Genomic DNA, 21,681 nt, shown 5'->3' with positions numbered 1-21,681 from the left:
GCAACACGCCGGAGTTGCGTTTATTTGCCATAAAGGACATGGAGAAGACGTTGTACAGACTTCAACAGAAAATAAATAAACCTTTTGTCTTTCTGTGTTTTTTCTTTGTAAATCAATTGATGAATAATTAATAACGCTAAAACAGTAACATGAAAAAAATCCTGCAAAAAACGTTTTAAATGAAAGAAGCACAGTTAAACACCATTTCATTATGATGATGACTACAGTATTACAAAAACACAACTTAATCGTAATTATTTGCGTGCTTTTTATGTGGCTTGTCATGGTTATTTTTGTTATATCTAACACTGGATTTCCACTTTTAGTCAGTTTGAATATGGGTGCTTTTATTGTGAAAAACATCACACCGGAAGTATTATGTTTGTTGTGTCTGGCGGAACGCCGGCTATATGATCTCTGCTACAGCTACGCCGCGTTGCACGTTGCTAGTTAGTTGCAATGTTGTAGCTATTAGCACGATAGCCTTTCCTTTGCTGGGAGGGAGACCCGCCGTTTCGTTTAATGAACAATTAATTCTCACTCATTCATAGTCCAACCGGCAGCCAACTGTTGACAAACGGTTATTACACAGAAGAACAGTTGCTAGCTAGCTTGCTGTCTTGTCATTCTCAGCCTGCTAGGTCTAACCAGCTAGCTGGCAAGCTACCCGCTAGCGTCCGACCGTCTCCTCCCTCAGTGCGAACAGTCTCCCAGCCGGCTGGAGGACCATGGCGATGAGACAGACTCCCCTCACCTGCTCCGGTCACACCCGACCTGTTGTGGACCTGGCCTTTAGTGGAATCACTCCGTATGGCTACTTCCTCATCAGCGCCTGCAAGGGTGAGAGCAATTGATTGACATTAACGCTTGGCAAATAATTTTTATAGAAACATGTCCTAACGGTTAACGCCTATACTCGGAAGTGTTGCCAATACTTAAATGAATAATAAGGCTAGCTTGGCTTTGCATCCTGTCTGTTCACAGTTGAACCATGATTATTAATGATATTTAATTAAATGTAAACCCTTGAATTAACATTATTTTAAAACACAAATTGCCGTTACCATGCTCCATCAGTTGTTGCCATAGTGAGGCATTCTGTCTAATAGACACCTGTTGACACACAGGTCATAAGACGCATATTTAACCATTGTTTAAATGCTCCCGGCTCTTTTTGTTCAGATGGCAAGCCCATGTTGCGCCAGGGAGACACAGGGGACTGGATTGGAACGTTTCTGGGTCACAAAGGTGCTGTCTGGGGAGCCACTCTGAACACAGACGCCACCAAGGCTGCCACCGCGGCGGCTGACTTCACAGCGTGAGTGAGGGTCCCGACCGGTGTACATACTCCTGCCTAGCCATCTGTCTGGAAACAACATGTCTAAAATAATTCCAACTATTTTGAAAAAAGTAACTGGTAAAATGGTACTGATCATGCACATGATACCCCCTCATTCTCAAGTCCTTTTAATTAGCTTTCTTAATTCAATGGGAATAAAACCCGTCTTTCTAACAAATGACGTGAAAATGAACAACTATCCTGCAGCTACATGAATCGTTATCAATGAAAATATGTGCTCTGTGCTTTTCAGAAAGGTGTGGGATGCAGTAAGTGGAGACGAGGTCCTCACACTGGCACACAAACACATCGTCAAAACTGTCAACTTTACTCAGGTGAGTGTATTGTCTGGATTTGGATGTGCTATTCAAATAAGATGTTTATTTATCTGAGTACTGCTCATATCTTGTATGCATATATGTGTGTTTTTTCATATTTATTGTGATATTTCTGAAACAGTCTCTCAATATACCTGTGCCTTTGCTCTCAGGACAGCACCTGTTTGCTGACTGGAGGAAACGACAAGCTGCTGCGCCTCTACGATCTTATCAACCCTGAAGCAGGTAAGCCAATGTTTCAAAGAGGAAAGCTACTTATGCAAAGATACATGTGTAAACGTATAGGATTCCATTTTTTTGTTCAGTATATAAAAAGTGTCTCCCTTTTGGCTGTAGATTCAGCCCTGGGCATCACTTTTCCCTGACCGTTGTTTCTCTTTTGTCTTCTAATGTCGTTAACTGTTATTTTTTTGTCCTTTTTAGCACCTCAAGAGATTGCAGGTCACACCTCAGCCATAAAAAAAGCCTTGTGGTGTAACAACGACAAGCAGATCCTCTCTGCCGCTGATGACAAAACCATAAGGTAATTTTTTGGTTGGCTAGTGACAACATCTTAGTGTCAAACTCAAACTCCACATCCTGACTGCTCGACTTCAATTTCAATGCTGTACGCAGCAGAGACCTTATCTTTGTTTTTACCTGTTTGTGATTGTGTCCAGGCTGTGGGACAGGAGCTCCATGGAGGAGGTAAAGCAGTTGAAGTTCGACACCTCAGTGAGCAGCATGGAGTATTTGGCTGACGGAGAGATTCTTGTGATCACATATGGAAAGACAATTGGTTTCTACAATGCTCTGAGGTATGTGTTCACCGTTGCTTGGTTGAGACTAATGTGACACCATCTAAAAGCCTGGGTGAACAAAGACTGTAAACATTTAGATTCTACACAGTTACATTAAGTCAGTACAACTAACGTTATTTTCATTATTTTCCAGCCTGGACCTGATCAAGACAGTGGATGCCCCTGCTCCCATCAACTCCGCCTCCCTCCACCCAGATAAAGACTTCTTCGTTGCCGGGGGAGAGGACTTCAAGCTCTACAAATTTGACTACGGCACCAAGGAAGAGCTGGGTGAGGACAGGAGATTTTCTCATTTTAAAGACATTGTTAACCTTTTGTAAAATAGTTGCTCTATAAAATGAATTTTCATGATTTGACTGTGAATTATCACAGATACATTTTAGGAACAGAGGATATCTAAATGTTGAGTGGTTTCCTTTTAGGTAGCAGTAAAAAACCACAACGAAACATCACATATTTACAATCTTTGTCATTGTTTTCTCTTTTTCTACAGAGTCCTATAAGGGTCATTTTGGTCCAGTGCACTGCGTTCGCTTCAGTCCAGATGGTGAGCTGTACGCCAGCGGATCTGAGGATGGCACACTCCGACTGTGGCAGACTGCTGTGGGGAAAACTTACGGCCTGTGGAAGTGTGTCCTACCTGGTAATATTCCAACCTATGCATCATTTATATAGTCAGATCAAGAACAACCTATCTGACATTTAGCACAACATATATTTTCAGCACAGCTAAATGTTGCAGCCAGTGGGAGGTGTCTGTAAATGGAGGTTTTCCATTTGCCACAAAATGCCCCCTTAAAAACAGAACATCAGTTATGGCACTTGAACTCTCACCCTGGCTGTGATCAAATATACAAAGAAATAATGTCTTGTGTATTTTCCTAACCACTTTTCTGTAACTTCAGTGAGAAACGTCATGGGGTTAAGGAAAGATGTGAAAGTGAATAATCAGGAAAAGTGACTGTTATTGATCTTTGTCTACCACAGGAAAATTGTTTCATAGAGGGACGTATTTTGCATGATCTCTGTTTGTTGGTCATATCCTGTTGTATCTTATTTTCCCTTTTTTTTGCCTGTAATGCAACGGACTGACCACCTTTAGTTGGTGCCTCCCTCCTTTCTAAACACCCATGCTTTTCATATTCCACACCTTTTTTTTTCTAATTCTTCTTTTCTGTCTTTACTCCTCAGAGGACCTGGGGGTAGAGAACTCTGAGCAGTTGTACACTTCCCCCCCTGAGATCAAAGCCTGAGCAGAAAGCATTGCGGTTTGGAAATGGGATGAGAAGAGAAAAGAGACCGAGAGGAAACAAGCGGAGGGGTGTTCCAGCGTTCTATCCAGCCCCAGCAAGGAGCAGATTCCAGAGCATCTCCATCCATCAGAAACTGATGTTGATATAGAGACTGCCTCTCTGTCCTAGACTTACCCCCACTTAAACTGACACACACACACACACATGTTTTTATGCAGTCGTATGGGCTACAGAGTAAAGCAGTAGAGCTGTGAGTATCGGCTCATCGCTGCCTGCTTTCTCTCTGATTAGCCCAGATCTGTCTTGCTGCTTACATTTTATTTGATCTTCCCTAAAGCTTTGAACCCCAACGTCCCACCCCCAATTACATGGTTTTGGTTTCAAAGTTAAGATATTTAATGAGATGGACGAAGGCTTTTGTTTTCAGTTCAAAGCTACACGAATACTATAGGTAGTTGCACAGTTTGTGCGAGAGTAAGTTGTTTTTATTTCTTCAAAAACACTGCTTTGAGTATCTGCTGCTTTTGTACTGTACTGGTTGAGTATACGTGTCAAATAAAAGAAAATATTGTTTTGTGACAAAGGAAGAAATGTCACTGGGTTTTTTCTTTTCCGTTTTGGCTTCTGTCTTCTTCATTTATGTCCAGTGAAAAAAAATAAACTAACGCATTACCATTTTATTTCTAAGTAATGCACAAAGATCAAATGGGTTTTGGTGTTTTTTAATTGTTCTCTATTTTACCTGTGCCAAATGGGGATTGAATCACGTTGTTTTAACATATTTCAATCCTGCAATCAAGCAATTACAACATAAAGAAAAAGTGTATGTAATGTATAATAAAATCTCTATAATTCACTCTGTATAACGTGCTGTTCAAACAAGGTGATTGGAAGGTGTGTCACAATCTCGTGACGTAGAAATCCTTTTCAATAGTTGCATGTGTGTTCCACCAATGAGGGCACACTTTCTTATAGCGACTGACCAATAGGAGCTGGTCTTTCGGGCAGTCATTTCCGGCCTGGGTCGTCCCCATGAGTCGCAGCACATTTTTTTTACCAAAAGCCAGTTACTCATTAATAGCCAGTTTCACTTCTTTATTCTTCTGGGTGGAGAAGGAAGCGTGGGCAATTATACATTCATTTCTTTTTCGTTCATTATTATTTCTCACTTTGACACAGGGTTTCTGACCTCCTTGTAATTAAATCCAGTAAGCGGCGCTGGTTAGCTGTGCCTCTCAGAAGTAAAACTCCTCCGTTTTTCCCACTTTTCCCCCTCGGTGTTAGCTAGCTAATTTACCAAGGCTTAGGTACCTCAATCCCTGCAGCTGCACACAGACATGTCGGAGTACCTGGACCCATCTGTGCTCACCAAGGAAAAGCTGAAAACCGAGCTGGTGGCCCATGACGTGGAGCTGCCGAACGGCAACCCGACAAAGGACGTGTATGTGCAGCTTTATCTGAAGCACATTACCGCTAACAACAAGAAACATGTCACCACGTCGGTGGACGTCTTCTCCAGCGACGAGGATCTGCCGCCGCCCGTAGTCTCCAGCAGAAGTCGCTCCTCCGGCAGAGTAAGTTCACTTATTCATACGCATTTAACGTTATCTCCATAAAACGCTGCAGAAACTCACACAGCACGAGGATGCATCGTGGTACAAGTTTCCTTAATTCACTCAAAAGTATAAATGAGTTGCTTTCCACTTAGTATTTGTAATTTACATTGCATATATAGAATATATACATACACCATATCACAGCTGTAACTAACCATGAAGGCCCATCAACCACTGTCAACTTTGTTATTCTAAATAAGCCTACACGCCTAAACTAGTCCAAAAGAAATACCCATCAAAAGTTTGCATGTTGGAAAATATTTGATCCTAATGCAGTAACCAAAGAATACATCTACTATTCTTTCAGTGTACAATTTTAAATAGGCTTTTGACCTCAGACTCCTTTCATCCATAGTACTATTTGCGTCCCCACCCCAAAAAAAAATCCTGGTTTTGCCACCTATACCACAGCCTGGTTAGGAACCTGCATTCGATTGCTAATGTGAATTATATCCTCAAAAACATTTTGAAATTGAACTGTAAATAAGTTTTCTATATATTGAGAGCCACTTTGTATCCCAGTTTGGACATTCCAAGCTTTAATCAGGGGCCAAACCTAACCAGATTCACATGTTTCAGTTTGCACGACCTCCACCCAAAAAGGGTTCCCGTTCCTTCAGTTCAAACATGTAGAGGAGTGCCTTTCTGTTGTTGGTCACAACAAAACAACAGCGACCTTAGATTTATCTGCTGATCGAAACGGGTTGTTATCAGTCTGATCATTTATCTGAAGTGCAGACTGGGTGGGGGTTCCTCCCTCAGACCGGTTCAATCATTCTTAATTCATTCATTCTCTTTGACATGATGATTTAATCACTTGTGTTTGTAAAAGTGTGGACAAATTAGCTCTCAGCTTTACCTGTTGGTACATGAAAACAGAATCCCGCCCAGAAACTGTTAAAGATAAAGAAGCTAATGCTGTTGTGTTTTCGTGAGTACCATTTGTTTTTAAGACGGGCCTTGAGATTGTCTTGCTCTCAACATTAAGTGGTTGTACCGGTGAAAGGGGTCTCAGTTTCTCAGCATTCCTCTGTTGTTTTTAATAATGATAATCCCGCTCCAGCCAGCGACTGCTGCATACTTCAGAGCCTCCAAACAGGAGACTGATTGTATCTATGCAGCAAATATTCCAGACATGTACCCGAGTATTTTAATTCAAAAACATAATTATGATTAAAAAAACTCCTGACAATTTCACACTTATTTTTGATATGCGTGGGTCACCTTTTCATAAATATGTCTAGAACTCCCATTCATTTGTAATATTAAGGTTTATTTTTTTTGTATTTTTTATAATTTTACTTAATTTATTCATAATTTTACATACTTTTAATTACATTTTAAATGTATCTATTCACTTTCCTATTATTATTCATTTTTATTATTTGGACTTGAGTTGCACTGTATGCGCTTCTCTCTGAAATCCTTTTTGAATGGACGTTGCAGTCCTGCTGTAACACTACACCACATATTACCTGTTCTGTTTTGAGACTGATTCTTGGATGCGTAGTACTCAAACAGGTGTGCAGCAGGACGTGTCCAGTCCGAACTTGTTTGGGGGGGGTAGTCCGTGATGGATGAATGAATGAATGAAGGGTGTGAGCAGAAGAAAGGACTTGACTGAGAGAAATGACGTGTGGGAGGATACGGAGTGTGTGTTTGTCCTTTCCTGCTGCTTGTAGTATTTGAGTCTGTCATCAGAGAAGATTAATGTCTGTCTTCTTTGAACTCACTTAAGTTATGAAGTTCTCGCTGTCAGGTGAATATTTCTGATCATTAATAAATGCTAATTTGGGGAGGGGATGCTGTTTATTGTTTTTATCGCAAGCCAGATGAGTCACATCAGCAAGCGGCGATGTGTGTGTGATTTGGATCTCTGAATTGTGAACTACTTGATATGAGATAATGAACAAGTGTCAAAGAGGAATGCTGAGTCGTGGCACACTGACCCCGATGGTTATCAAACAGAAGCTCCACGCAGGTATGTTGTCGGTGTGTCACTTTATCATGCCGGGATCTGGAGATGTGCTCTAGGGTGAAGAAGCGACCCAAAGTGCTGACTCTCAAAAGAAATCTAACTTCTTTCCATTTCAGAAATCAAGAAGCAGAATCATGTTTTTACGTGTTACACTTTAATTGGAAAGCAGTGAACAAAATAAGGGGATCGAAATGTAACTTTAAAATATCCTTACCACTGCAATCCATCTTGGTCCATTTGTATAAAGAATACAGGGTTCTCCATCTCGTCTCATGGTCAAATTAGTATTAAGAGAATGCCACTTGTTTAATATCATTTATTTGTGTGTAAAATAACACCTGATTTAAAGCTAGGAAGTGCCCTCCAGTTTTTAACTTGTGTGTTTGGATGTCTTTCTACTAAGCCCAGCTGAAATCAGTATGTAAACAAGCGGTGTGTATGACGTTAGGGTGATGAGATCTTCTCAGTTTTAGGTCAGTATGGTTTTTGTATTAATGTGATCTTTCCACTGGAGCATTGAATGGCGGAGCATTAAATGGCAGAGCATTAAATGGCAGAGCATTAAATGGCAGAGCTGGAAAGCAGCTGGTACTGATATCTTTTTGAGCTTGGCCTCTTCATTCAGGAAATACTTTTCTTAGGGAAGTGGAATGTGTGTGTGGAGTGGGATGTATTCAGAAACTTGCGGCACGTGTGTGATGTCTCGGTTGTTTGTTTTGTAGGGTTGCGCAGTTTATGTAATGAAGCCCAGTGTTCACATGTCTGAGTGATTACAGGCTGCAGGTACGAGCTGCCGTTGGGAGTCGGCCTTGCAGCTCAAAATGAATTCCTGACATTTTTCACATAGTTAACTGAAGTCTTCCTTTTTTTTTTACGCTTGTCTGTGATAGTTGGATTCTGAAAAAGTATGAGGAAAGAGTGACACCAACAATTCCAATAGCTGCGGTTGATCTGAGCAAAGCTACGGTTCACCACACATCCTCTGCTGTTGTTCAGCCGAGCAGGGGTGTTGCATCACGCAGCCACAGGTCCTGGCGTGTCTTACCCTCATGCTACTCAATCCAGGCTTCAATGAGGAGTAGTAAAGGAAAGTCTGAGGTTGTTTTTCAGTTGTGAGTTTACTCCTCGAGCCAAACTGTGAGCTCAAGCTTTAGTAATGCCATTAAAGGCCAGGGTGTGGTCTGCAGGGGAGGGATCACAGAGGCATTCCCCCCCTCCTCCCACTCTCCCCCTGCTCTCCTCAGCTCAGACTGATGTTATTATGAAACAGCCTGGCTCACCTCCAGACTAAACCTTGCAGAGGGCCCACTGAGACCCGGGGTGAGACAGCCTCTCTCTGTGTCTCCCACATTTTTTGCATGCTGTGAACACCTCACGGCCGCCTCTCGTCACTGAAGTGGAGCATATCATCTTTGCATTCCTCACATTTTCCGATGATTTGCTGCCAACTTAATGGGTTGTAGAGTCGCCACAGGCCCCAGATGTTGAGTCCAAGTGTGGTCACAGTGAGAATTACAATGAGAAGTTTGGGGTTTGGTGCTGCTAAACGTTCACCAACTTTGATCCACTGACGTAAATCAAAGAGCAGAGGTGGTTGTTTGGAATCACACAAGATTTATTGTGTTATAGGATTACTATGTCACCAACTAAAAAGGCAGCCATGTTTGCTCATCATAGCTTCTTGTTTGTTATGTGTATAACAAAGTATGCACAAATTGATCCCTTTTATCAAAGATACTTTAATTAAAATGTCTAGGTAGCGCACCAATGAGAATGACTCAAATGTGACAGGTTAATTTACTCGATTCTAGACTTCAAGGAAAGGCTTTTATCCATTTGCAAATAACAGCTAACATCAACAGGAAGTAGGAGCACAGAAGAGTATTTATATTATTACTTGTATTGCAAGAGTTAAGATATTTTAGGCAGCAAAATTATATTAGTATGTAGTATTTTGTATAGAGATAGAAGATAGAATCGGAGGATGGAACCCTCTTTATTGGTCACATACATGCTTTAACCCATCCTAGTGCTAGGAGCAGTGGGCAGCTATTGTGCAGCGCTCGGGGAGCAATGGGGAGGGGGGATTGGATGTGTCCGGTGCCTTGCTCAAGGGCACCACAGCAGGGCCTAGGAGGTGAACTGGGACCTCTCCAAGTAGCAGTCCACTTTCCATATTTTTTCAAGTCTGTTCGGGGACTTGAACCGGCGACCCTACGATTCCCAGTCCAAGCCCCTACTGACTGAGCCACTGCTGGACGACGGTGTCTCTGACATCAGATGTTTTAAGGAACACAGATGCAGTGAGGATTTTATCTTTACAACCCTATGCGCTATTTAAAGAAACAAGATAATGACTGTAATGTCCATATATGTACACCTAGTACAGGGGAATGTAAAAGTGAGGCCACATCCCTGAAGGAAGTGAAAACATCCCATTCTTCCGTCTCCAGTTTGTGGGTGAAAATCGTTACGCATCTTAAGTAATAATGGAGGTATTCTCCTGGTGCGACAAGTAAAAGCCTTCAATTTTCGCGGCATTATTTACTCAACTAAGACATATTGCAGTGTGTTCAAGCGTGGAGATGTGAAGCAGCAGATTGTGTCTTGCCTCTAATCAGTTTGATGCCTTTGTGCGTTATTTTAGGCTTTTTAATGTACGTACTCTGCTCTGGATTGGTTATTTCTTCAAGTTGACAAAACACTACTGCAAGGAGTTTTGTGAACGTTCCTGCCCCTTTCCGAAATTCCAGCTTCTCAATGATTATTCTTTAACCAACCATCCGGCACGTTTGATTCTGCCAAACGGGGGTTCTTTACTTGTTTTTGTAAAACCTACATATGTACAGTTCACACGTTGCTTTGAGCAGCACCAGGACAAGGCCGTCCTTCACCGAACCATGTCCGTGTCCAAACCATGTCCATGCCAACTACGGAAGGAACTTTACCCCGACCGAAGCATAACTTGACACGTAACGCTGACCAATGTTTGATTCCTTTTTCTTAAGGACATTTAGGTCATATCATGGCAGCATACAATCTGCGCACATCGTTTTCAAGCTCAACGTTTTCCGCACGCATTATTTACTCAAAAAGCAGAGCGTCCTGCAGATGTGAGCTAAGGACGAGGCACATAGCTTCATTTCGGAGGCAGCTGGTTTCAAACTAAGTAATTTCCTGTGTTTGTGTGTGTGTGTGTGTGTGTGTGTGTGTGTGTCGACTTCAGAACAGCACGTTGTTTGCTATCATGATGTGCCTGCTCCATCTGCCTAGAAATGCTGCTTTGTTTTCCCCACCTCATGTTATTGATGGGAACTCCTCAAGTTAAAGCCTCTCTGTAAATCATGTGTGATCGTGCATGAAATTAAGCAGCGTTTGATTTTTTTCGTAAATCTTGAGTCCACCTACATTCTTTTCCTGAACTTTAACACAGGCATCCATTTGTCTTTATTCAAAGCAACAATGCATAAAGTTGATCCTTTGTGGAACCCTCTGTCTCTGTCCGATGCTGCGCTATGATTGGCGAGTCTGTCTTCGAGGGGCTGGATTTAGCTAACAGTCATTCGGCCAACTTGTAAACCAGTTCTGCTAGCTGTAAATTAGACAATTTAATCAGTGAAAAAAGAAGGCGAGCCACTTGAAAAAATAAGCCGTCTCATCATTCCACGTTCCAGAAAACTTAAAAGTGAAAGTTTGTGTGGTTGGAAATTCCACACTTATCACCTTCTGGTAAGAACAGAACAAATCTACAAGCTTCAGATCAAAGTTGTGTTATTTAGTAAAGAGTAAAGCATTTAACAGAATCAAGTTCCAGCTGGAAGGCCAGATAACCTGCAGAACCAATGTAGTACAAGGGTCTGACCCCGATCAAACAGAAAACAAGACTCTTAAAGGGAAGGAAGACGAAAATGGGAAGGGGAACAGCCAATGAAATTCTACATGACAGGGTATTGCAAGATTGCTGGCTAGATGGGGTTAAGCTTTGACATGGTTAGTATAACCAATGGTAATTTGTCTGAAAATGGTCACAGTGGTCCCCTTCTGTCTGTCGAATGCCTGAGAACAGAAAGTTGCCAGTCTTTTGCTTTAAAGGTGTGATAATAGCCTGGCTGGGACACCTATAGTTTACGTTGAACTGATATATACTGGGAGACAAGGCAGTATAAAACATACCATAATGACATGTATAAAATTAAATTAGACTCATGATCATTTCTACGATAGTTTGTACTATAACTAGAAGAGTGTCACGCTTCAACAGTGTGTCCTCTTGGTTTGCGGTTCGCACACCGCTTACATGCAGACACACAACTGTCTGTTGCCATTGCTGATTACACGGCCTCAGGACAAAAATAAATCCATGCCAGTTGGTGGTAGATGGTTGCCTTCCAACCGGAAGGTCGGTGGTTCGATCAGCAGCTTGTGCAGGCGACATGTCAATGTATCCTTGGGCAAGAAACTTAAACCCAAATTGCCCCTGATGGTCAGTGAAGTGTAAATGTGTGTGTGTGTCCCTGAGCAGATGGCACCTTCTCAGCAGTGTGTGTGAAAGCTTTAAAAAATATATAGTTTTTTTTTTTTAGCATCAAGGAAAGTTTATGATTTTCTAAACGGGCTCTCTTGTCCTCCTCCCGCAGAAAGCCACCAGGAAAACGGACAAGGTTTTGCCCGACGAGATGGACGTCACTGTGCTGACGGATGACAGCCTGAAGAACGAGCTGCTGAAGCACGGAGTGAACGCGGGGCCGATTGTGGGTGAGTGCTGAGAGGACTGAACCCTGGAAATCCATGGTCAGTTAGTTTAGCCAAGCAAGACACAGTCATGTAAGCACAACACTGTCATAAAATCACAAATACAACTAATAAAAACCGTGACAAGGAAAGGTGGACCGCTGGTAATTATAGCAGAGCCCCAGTTCCATTAGTGTCATCCTCACCCCTGTGCTCACTTTTTAACAGAAATGCTGTATTTGTCCATCAGTTTTGAGCTACAGTTAATTTCACGTAGCAGCTTCAGATGTTTTACATCAACACTGCCACGCGAGGGAGGGTGCTCCGTAGTGATAGCTGAAAATCAATGAGATAAACATAAAATAAGTGTTTTAAATTACATTTTAGTGCATAGTGTTTCTGTTCAAGACATGAGTTATGTTGAATTTATCAAGACCAGACTTTAAGATAGCTAAAATGTACTGAGAATAGTATGGCTTATCTTAATGTTTATCATGTTTCTGTCATGACTCATGTTGTTGTGAGTTATTAATGCTGTAATAAAGGCCTGTGTCAACTAAAGGCGTGGCACGCTGCACTTAGGGTTAGTTAAGGTATGTGAGTAGTATTTACTCCATTGTTTTGGTTTTATAGTCCCTGTTCTACATGCTTCCCCAGAAGTCAATGAGCTACTATAGATCCATCCCACTGCTGCTGAAAGTTTTTCTATTGTCTAAATGCCATTACAGTTTTTGGCAAAGGATTTTGAATTGCCTTGTTGCAATGTGGAGTATGAATAAACTTGCCCTGCCATTTAAAGTCATTGACAGATTAATTCAACTTAAATATAATTAAATGTCCCTCCCTCCTCCTCGTCCTCGCAGCCTCCACCCGTAAGCTGTATGAGAAGAAGCTGCAGAAGCTTCTGGATGACGGTCCTGCACAGCCGCCGCTGCCGGAGGTCATCGTCACAGAGACACAAGTGAACCACAACGGCAACTCTGAGTCAGACCTGTACAGCGACAAGGAGGATGGTAAGAACTGTGTGACGCCATTTAATCTGATATTACTGATGGTATGCTCCACACTACGGCAGGTTAAACGTTCATATACTAGTAACAGAAAGTTTGAAGTACAATTTGGGATGATTTTTAGACCAATTTTGGTTTAAAAAAATGTGTTCTGTCATCTTGCCACCCCTTCTTAAATAAACTAAACCCACCTGTGTGTCCCTCAGCATTATGTGTATGTACTCGGTTCTAACAGAAGTGACAGCAGAGCCAGAACCTGTGCCTGAACCTGAACCAATCCCAGTGGTGGACAGGCCGCTACGGAGCCGAGGGAAGACACCCGTCACCACCCGCACCCGCAGCAGCCAGCACCACACGGTCAGTGACAAACAACAACTTCAATTTCTTATATCCAATAATGGATCCAAGTTTGTTCTAGAAATGTGCGAGTGAACCCCAACGCCTGCTTAATTTCTTTCAGATAGACCCGTTGAAAGTAATTCAATGAGAAATTACATTTAGTTAGAGTGCTATGCAGTGTAAGAGAGTAACTGACCACATGTTATATTGGATAAATACAGTGGGGCAAAAAAGTATTTAGTCAGCCACCAATTGTGCAAGTTCTCCCATTTAAAAAGATGAGAGGCCTGTAATTTTCCAATTATTGTGGAAAATAAGTATTTGGTCAATAACAAAAGTTCATCTCAATACTTTGTTATTTACCCTTTGTTGGCAATGACAGAGGTCAAACGTTTTCTGTAAGTCTTCACAAGGTTTTCACACACTGTTGCTGGTATTTTGGCCCATTCCTCCATGCAGATCTCCTCTAAAGCAGTGATGTTTTGGGGCTGTCGCTGGGCAACACGGACTTTCAACTCCCTCCAAAGATTTTCTATAGGGTTGAGATCTGGAGACTGGCTAGGCCACTCCAGGACCTTGAAATGCTTCTTACGAAGCCACTCCTTCTTTGCCCTGGCGGTGTGTTTGGGATCATTGTCATGCTGAAAGACCCAGCCACGCTTCATCTTCAGTGCCCTTGCTGATGGAAGGAGGTTTTCACTCAAAATCTCACGATACATGGCCCCATTCATTCTTTCCTTTACACGGATCAGTCGTCCTGGTCCCTTTGCAGAAAAACAGCCCCAAAGCATGATGTTTCCACCCCCATGCTTCACAGTAGGTATGGTGTTCTTTGGATGCAACTCTGCATTCTTTCTCCTCCAAACACGACGAGTTGAGTTTTTACCAAAAAGTTCTATTTTGGTTTCATCTGACCATATGACATTCTCCCAATCCTCTTCTGGATCATCCAAATGCCCTCTAGCAAACTTCAGACGGGCCTGGACATGTACTGGCTTAAGCAGGGGGACACGTCTGGAACTGCAGGATTTAAGTCCCTGGCGGCGTAGTGTGTTACTGATGGTAGCCTCTGTTACTTTGGTCCCAGCTCTCTGCAGGTCATTCACTAGGTCCCCCCGTGTGGTTCTGGGATTTTTGCTCACCGTTCTTGTGATCATTTTGACCCCACGGGGTGAGATCTTGCGTGGAGCCCCAGATCGAGGGAGATTAGCAGTGGTCTTGTATGTCTTCCATTTTCTAATAATTGCTCCCACAGTTGACTTCTTCACACCAAGCTGCTTACCTATTGCAGATTCAGTTTTCCCAGCCTGGTGCAGGTCTACAATTTTGTCTCTGGTCGCCTTTGACAGCTCTTTGGTCTTGGCCATAGTGGAGTTTGGAGTATGACTGTTTGAGGTTGTGGACAGGTGTCTTTTATACTGATAGCGAGTTCAAAAAGGTGCCATTAATACAGGTAACGAGTGGAGGACAGAGGAGCCTCTTAAAGAAGAAGTCACAGGTCTGTGAGAGCCAGAAATCTTGCTTGTTTGTAGGTGACCAAATACTTATTTTACCGAGGAATTTACCAATTAATTCATTAAAAATCCTACAATGTGATTTCCTGGATTGTTTCCCCCATTCTGTCTCTCATAGTTGAAGTGTACCTATGATGAACATTACAGGCATCTCTCATCTTTTTAAATGGGAGAACTTGCACAATTGGTGGCTGACTAAATACTATTTTGCCCCACTGTATAAGGAGATTAGATGTTCTCAATATAAAGCAGTGACTCTTATTGCTGTATCATGACCAGCTGATCCCCCCCCCCCTCTGAAGGAGGGCTAATCTCATAAGCATCACTGTGTAAACAGCAGCTGATGAACATTTTTCTTCCAGCTCCATTAGTCCTACAACGCAATGGCGCACTACCTTGGTGTTGATAACCAGAAGGTCGATCCGCCAACACAAGAACTCTCTCCCTCTTACAGTTGTTTCTCGAGACACAATATGGTAAAGTAGCAGCCAACAGTTGGTCTCACAATACTTCATTAACCATTAAAGATTCACAATCTGTATTTAAAAACAACAATCAAGACCACTTGTTTAACTTTAAGGCAAATTTAGCAAAGAAAGTGAACTAATTCAAGCATTCTTTTCCCCCTGTCCACCAAAGGGTTTGTGTGCATTTAAATAGGTAGGATGTGACACCCAGCAGCTGGGGTTCATTACCCCCTTTCCTCTGACTCTGGTAACGGAAGCGGTTTTCCGTTTTATTGGAGAACAGTCACACCCAGCTCACTGTGAGCCTCTAGTTCAGTGTATCAGTGCGGCTCGCTGCCTGTGAGATTCAAAGCACATGATATGGATTAGTGGCTGCCATGCACGTGCTGGACCTCTTCACACACTGACTTTTCTATTCAGGGATCATGTTTTTCCCCAACCTCCATTTGTTCTATTGATTTTATTCTGGTGTTTGTCATCCCTGTTTTTATACAGTTGGAGTAAAACTATCCACCTTTTTTATTTTAACCTGTAGATATTAAAGTCCATAGCCTTTTTGGGAAATACACTTGTGTCCCACATGTGTTATTCAGCCGTGTTGCTGGGTGCCCCTCTGAATGCAAACAGCTCCTCCTGCTGTTCCACCAATGAACAGGCACCTGTTGAGCTGATGACATCTGGAACAACAGGCGCTTGTATTGTTGTTGCAGAGAATAAACTGATAGGAGCAGTGTGGGTGGAGCCGGAGGTGTGTGTGTACATTCAGGTATCTGCCCGGGTAAATAGTCAAATTGGGAGGAATGTCGCCGCTGAGAATGTTTTGCCACCGTTTGGATTCATGGGTCAGACAAAGAAGTATCTGCGTTATTATTTGATAGTCTTTACAACAATGTGGCCGTTATTCACTACTTTTATAAACTACAAACAGCAAATGGTTGACATTTTGGTTTGAAGAATTCTTAGTGTTAGTTTTCCCGTTGATCAGCCAAAGCATTGTCTGGACTCAATGTACAGCAGACATAAACGCCGATGAATGAGCTGTACTTCAAACGCCGGTATTCTCATTGTCCGCTGTGATGTGCATACCATGTGTAGAGAGACCAGTTGATGGATGAGGAAGATGATGAGGATAGCGAGTCTGTCCTGCAAGTAAAGCGCAGATCCAGGAGGCCGTCTAATAGAATGGTGAATACTGTCCCCTCCTCTACCTCCTCTCACCCCTTCCTCTGCACTTCAACACTATGAAGTAAACCCACCGGTGTACAGTTTCACTCCGATCTGTCATGAAGCGTTCCCCACCTACTCACCTGGCTTCATGCAGCTCGGTCTCTGTATTCTAAAACCCAAAGTTGGTTTACTAGGTTTTAAAACGGGGAAATAAGCTCTAAGCTCAAACCAGCATGAGTTTTTTTCCCCAGTAAAGTTACCTGGATAATACATTGATTATCAATTGGGGATCATTTCAGCAATAGCTTAATTTTGGTTGATCGTTCTCTGGTAATGCTGCACCATCTTACAGCTACTTCCTGGAGGACATATCTCCGCCTACCTACAAATCTGACTCAAACTGCCAAAAGGTTTCCTATTCATGCTGGTTTTCAATTCAGACATAATTGAAGCAATCCAGTTCCAAGACGAGGTGCTTTAGCATGATGAAGAAGTCTGGAAGCAGACTTCTCCATCATGCTTGTACTTATTCCTTCATCCTTTTATTTCCGTCTTCTATTTCGCACCTCTGATCTATCACTTCCTGTCCAACGCTCTTTCTATACTCTCTCAATAGTTCTGCTTTTTTCCGTCCCATCAGACAGTGCCTGAGGATTTCAGGCCTTTATTGACGGATCAGTTCCAGGTAAAGTCCAACAGGAGGGTTAGCCAAAGAATGGACAGTCCAGTTCGGGCTGAACCTCCCCCTATCTCGTCAAGACCTGTGCAGGTACCTCTGGGCTGTTTGTTCACTCAATGACACCTCCATGGACTCACGGGTCGGTTGGTTCCAATATTTTCTGTTCTGTCAAAGATCTGAACAAAGATACCCTTTGCCTTTCATACCCTCTCAAACTGCACCCAATGGTGGCTATGTTTTGCGCTATCAAACAGGCCGATGGTCACAAATGTGAGGATGTCACTTTGTCACCATCAGCCATTAGGAACTTTTTGTGGGGGTGTTTGGTGATGTTCCTATTTGTTTTTCTGTATTGCCACAAAGTTTAACCAGCTCTGACGCTGTGGTGTGAGAAAGAATTCCTTTTCTAAGAATCCTGAAATAAATGATGATGTTTGCACACCTTCTGTTTGAAACCGGTAGCTCAAAGACAAAGAACTTGTGCTACTTCCCAAACCCAGCAAGGATTCCCCTCGCAAGCCAGTCAGTCTGCTCAACACTACTTGGTTAGAGGTGAGCCTTTCGAATGTTTGCCATCTGTCTTCAACAAAAACTCCTTTCACAAATTAAGCTATTGTTTGAAACCGGCCAGTTGTCAGGTGGTTGGGCATGGCTGAGACTGGTCAATGAGTCTCATGTATTAATACATTTTTAAAAATTATTATTATCAAAAATACCTGACATTATTTATAATTCTTGGAACTAAAAAAAAAAGAGAACTGAAAAAAATTGCAATTGTCTTTACACAAATGTACCTTCCACATTTCAACACCTGTTCATCAGGCAGCACACTGGTGATGAATTGTGGGAAATGGTGTATTGTAGGCTCTGTGACGCACACACTGCTTTGTTTTTTTAACCTTAGGCTTCTTATTACAGTTGTTGAGGTTGTTGAGTGCCAATTATTTTACCTGATTTTGTCACACATGCCTACATCAGCCATGTAGCCACCTGAAGTGTCACGCGGTTTGGATGTCTATATTGTAGTTAATAACACAGAAAAGGATGGCCGCTGAAATGTGGCTGGTGTAGACGGTGTGTTGTTTCTCATCCTGAATTCTGATCAGTTTGACTTGATCTTTGCCTGTTTTTGTTGCTGTCTTAGGAACCTGAACCAAATATTAAACCTTTGAAACCAGGAGTGAGGGTGGGTGGAATTAAATGTATTACTGATTTTTCTCTTTTTGGTCATATTTGTACATTCCTAAACGCTATATCTAAGGCAGGACCTTTGACTTGTGCTAAACAGAGTCAGCTACTGACCGCCAAACCATCAAGACCTTCTTCCCCTCTGGTTCCACTCGCCACAGTGGACCCTCTCACTTTTAGCCCTATGTGTGAAATCTCACCCATAAGGAGACCAGTGTACTACGAGTCTCTGTCCGACCGGTCTGGATCCAATCCCAATGGTGTCTCCGTAGCTAGGGTACATTTTTATTTGTACATCTGTGGTGGTTGCATTTCATTCTATTCTCTTTTTCTTTTTACCGTCCTTCACTTATTGGTGGTACATTTTCCGTGGTTCAGTATGAAGAGTGCACAATGTATAGTTAATTGTAGAGGGTTGTTCACAGTCAATCGCTCCGCTGGGTGTGCAGCTGTCCGAGCTCTGCAGAGACAGTTGTGTGACAGCTGAGCCGCTGGCTTGTTAAAAAATCAACACGCATACATTGTTTGTGAGCAGGACGAGTGTGCCCCTCCAGATGTCCTGCTGCATGGAAGGAGGCAGCAGAAAATCACCAGCTTCATGTCCAAGTGCAGCCCTGTGGAGACGCTCAGCTGCACATCTATACTGTCCAAGGATGTGTTAGTGAGAAAGGTAGACTGTTGCCACTGCAAGGCTCAACTCAAACCGTACCTGCTTTTTTTTGTGGTAGCACCTCGGTTGAGGTAACAAGAGAGCTTAAGACATGGGACATTCTGCCCAAACCAGAGGTACCATCAGTAGCAACCTCTCCGTTTAGTTGTTGATGTAAGTACTCAGAAAGTGTTGCGTTGAGGATGCCATACCAGCTTCAAACGGCATTGATTAATGACCAGTAAGATTGTTGCCTACACTTACAGGGTTATATCTGCAGGGGACCTTCACGAGGTGGTTCAGTCTTCAACATGGTGGTACCCAATTTGAATAGCTCACGTGGTGAAAGGTGTCTAATATCCAGTAGGGTGCCCTCTGCAGGTCCAAACCCTCCCCTACAGGTAATGGAGGGAATGTATCCTTCTATCATCTGTGTTTAATGGTGCATGGTTGTTTTGTCTCTTTTTAGGTGGAGAAGATTGCAGCAAGGGAGCAACCAGCACAAGTGGAGGAGACTGAGGTTCTGAAGGAGCTGTTCCCCAATGACATCAACAGTCCCACAGGAATCACGTAAGGAACAAATGATATACTTTTGTTATGAGTTAATACTTTTTGTTGTCAAAAGAAAAGTCCTCAAAACGTTTTGCTTTTATTCAGCAGTCATTTAGTTATAGTGTAAATCAAGAAGTTAGCATCAATAACTAGCCACTTGTTAGCTAGGTAATTCAACCAAAATACCCATTCAAAGATACCTGTTGAATTTGTGATGAACAAACCAGAAGGGCTAAAATGCTAACTCATTGCTGGGTTTTAGGACTCATTCCTGTACCACTTTATAGGACAGAACCAAAGCTCTTACCAGCTCATTTTATTTGATTCAAATTTCCATTTATTTCATTCTAAATTGCAGCAACAGTCACAAAACCCAGTTCCCCCCGGGATAAATAAAGTATTCCGATTAATCTCACACTCAAAAACAAAGACTGAATTCCCTTTTTTCTTCAGTGCTACCTGCCGACGACCCATCAGAGGCGCTGCCCGTCGCCCGGTGAAGTCCAGTGACCTGTGGAATGATCAAAACAGCATCTTTTCACCAAAGACCACCAAGACAACAAGTTCCTTCTCATCTTACACACAGAGCTACACCGACAACAGAGTCACCAGCTTGCCCGTTTCTAACTCTACCTCCAGCTCCTCTTTCTCCTCCTCCTCCTCCTCCTCCAGGCTTCTTTCTGCAGTTCCCCCTGCAGGCCAAATCAAAGCAGCCTCCCGCAGCATGTCCCTGTGGAAAAAGCTGTTCTTGCTGGCCGTGGTGGCTGGTTTCCTATTCTTGGTTTACCAAGCCATGGAGACCAACATCCTCACCCCTTTTAAACCCTCAGACGCCAAAGTGGCCAGTGGCGGCACAGCGTAGAAAGCACAAGTGTGAAAATATTGTGAATCTGCTTTGTAGCCATTTTATCCATCGGCGCTGTGAAACGACCTAACATCTTCGCCCGCATTTTGTCACGTTTTTTCCTTTTTTTAAATTTCTGTATCAATATTCAGTGAATCCCTTTAGAGAAGCAATGTAGCAGTTGCATTGACACTGAAATCTCCATGTTATGAAAGCAAAGTAACTCCTTTGCTGACTCAAACTTTGTATTACCATGTTCATTTTTGTTGTGTGTTTGATGTGTGTGTGTGAGAGTGAGTGAGGGTTTTTCACATTATGCCTTAGTGTAAATCTGTTAGTCATTAACAGCTGTGAAGATGGAGTTTGAACCTGTATTTCCTTTCTTTTTTGTTCCTTACTTGACCATCATTGTTAATGAGACAGGGAGGCTTGTTATTATACACCAATTCCTTTTCAATCTTATTAAACCCCACACAGATATTTTCTTAATGTGTTCCTCTTATAAATTGAATGACCTATTGTGTTCTACTTAATTATGTATTCACTGTCAAAAATATTGAATATCCACTCAATAAACTATTATGACTTTACTGTGCCTGTAAGAGGTTTTTGTTTTTATAAAGTTGTAATATAAGTTCTATATATATATATATATATATATATATATATATTTAAACAAAACAATTGCAAGGCAACAAAACTTTCACGTCTTTTAAAAATCTGAATCAGAAACAGGTTTTTTACCAAGTAGGTTAACACATACAGTGACTTGGTATGTGTTTTTGGTGCATACATAAAAATAAAACAGTGATAGAAAACAATTTTAAGAACATTCAAATAAAGCAATATTTACATTGAATATGGATGAAATACCTGTTCAAATAAAATATGAGCAGTTGAACTGAATTTGTAATCTCTCGCTATGTAACTTGACAACTTTATTTTGTCTTTAGTCCAGCATTGGTTGCTACCATATGGTTTGGGATCCCACCAGGTGCCCCAAGGTAAATGCGAGTGGTCAAAAGATAATTACAAATATATTTGTTGTATAATTAATAGGTGCTACCTTCCTTTTTAAAATACTGAATACTTTCATATAATAAAAGTCCTTGTAAAAAAAATACAATTGAAAAATAACCGATTGCTTGACAGTTATACAGTCATAAAGCTGGTCACCTTTAGACTCCATAGCAAACATGCTCTGCCAAATAGAGGGA

At 42.1% G+C, this 21,681-nt stretch overlaps 2 protein-coding genes across 4 annotated transcripts; both read left to right on the top strand.

Moving 5' to 3' along the window:
* Positions 1-389: 389 nt before the first annotated feature.
* Positions 390-4,436, top strand: strap (serine/threonine kinase receptor associated protein). Its single transcript, XM_063906135.1, has 9 exons — positions 390-840; positions 1,183-1,318; positions 1,593-1,674; positions 1,830-1,902; positions 2,101-2,200; positions 2,337-2,474; positions 2,611-2,747; positions 2,971-3,120; positions 3,669-4,436. The coding sequence occupies exons 1-9, from the start codon at positions 729-731 to the stop codon at positions 3,728-3,730; spliced, it is 990 nt and encodes a 329-aa protein (XP_063762205.1). The 5' UTR covers positions 390-728; the 3' UTR covers positions 3,731-4,436.
* A 313-nt stretch (positions 4,437-4,749) lies between these two features.
* tmpoa (thymopoietin a) lies at positions 4,750-21,054 on the top strand. 3 transcript variants are annotated; one of them, XR_010167846.1, is made up of 12 exons: positions 4,750-5,304; positions 11,962-12,079; positions 12,919-13,068; positions 13,301-13,422; positions 16,481-16,570; positions 17,193-17,321; positions 17,694-17,783; positions 18,376-18,417; positions 18,520-18,696; positions 18,974-19,089; positions 19,538-19,638; positions 20,074-20,119. XR_010167846.1 is itself a non-coding variant. In XM_063905976.1 (12 exons), the coding sequence occupies exons 1-12, from the start codon at positions 5,068-5,070 to the stop codon at positions 20,480-20,482; spliced, it is 1,800 nt and encodes a 599-aa protein (XP_063762046.1). In that variant the 5' UTR covers positions 4,750-5,067; the 3' UTR covers positions 20,483-21,054. The 3 variants fall into 3 exon arrangements, 2 of the variants coding, with proteins under 2 accessions (XP_063762046.1, XP_063762047.1); XM_063905976.1 differs by having other exon boundaries at positions 18,955-19,089; positions 20,074-21,054; XM_063905977.1 differs by lacking the exons at positions 16,481-16,570; positions 17,193-17,321; positions 17,694-17,783; ... (1 more) ...; positions 18,520-18,696; positions 18,974-19,089 and having other exon boundaries at positions 20,074-21,054.
* The last annotated feature ends 627 nt before the right edge of the window (positions 21,055-21,681 follow it).

Source organism: Eleginops maclovinus, chromosome 17 (assembly GCF_036324505.1).
Source record: "Eleginops maclovinus isolate JMC-PN-2008 ecotype Puerto Natales chromosome 17, JC_Emac_rtc_rv5, whole genome shotgun sequence".
Lineage (NCBI taxonomy): Eukaryota > Metazoa > Chordata > Actinopteri > Perciformes > Eleginopidae > Eleginops > Eleginops maclovinus.
This window is presented reverse-complemented; position numbering and strand designations above follow the sequence as displayed.

Coding starts and splice junctions, on each gene's coding strand:
- strap (XM_063906135.1), top strand. CDS start 729: ATGGCGATGAGACAGACTCCCCTCACCTGCTCCGGTCACACCCGACCT. Junction 841..1,182: donor CCTCATCAGCGCCTGCAAGG/GTGAGAGCAATT, acceptor CTTTTTGTTCAG/ATGGCAAGCCCATGTTGCGC. Junction 1,675..1,829: donor AAACTGTCAACTTTACTCAG/GTGAGTGTATTG, acceptor CTTTGCTCTCAG/GACAGCACCTGTTTGCTGAC.
- tmpoa (XM_063905976.1), top strand. CDS start 5,068: ATGTCGGAGTACCTGGACCCATCTGTGCTCACCAAGGAAAAGCTGAAA. Junction 18,418..18,519: donor CTTTGAAACCAGGAGTGAGG/GTGGGTGGAATT, acceptor TGTGCTAAACAG/AGTCAGCTACTGACCGCCAA. Junction 18,697..18,954: donor ATGGTGTCTCCGTAGCTAGG/GTACATTTTTAT, acceptor GTTTGTGAGCAG/GACGAGTGTGCCCCTCCAGA.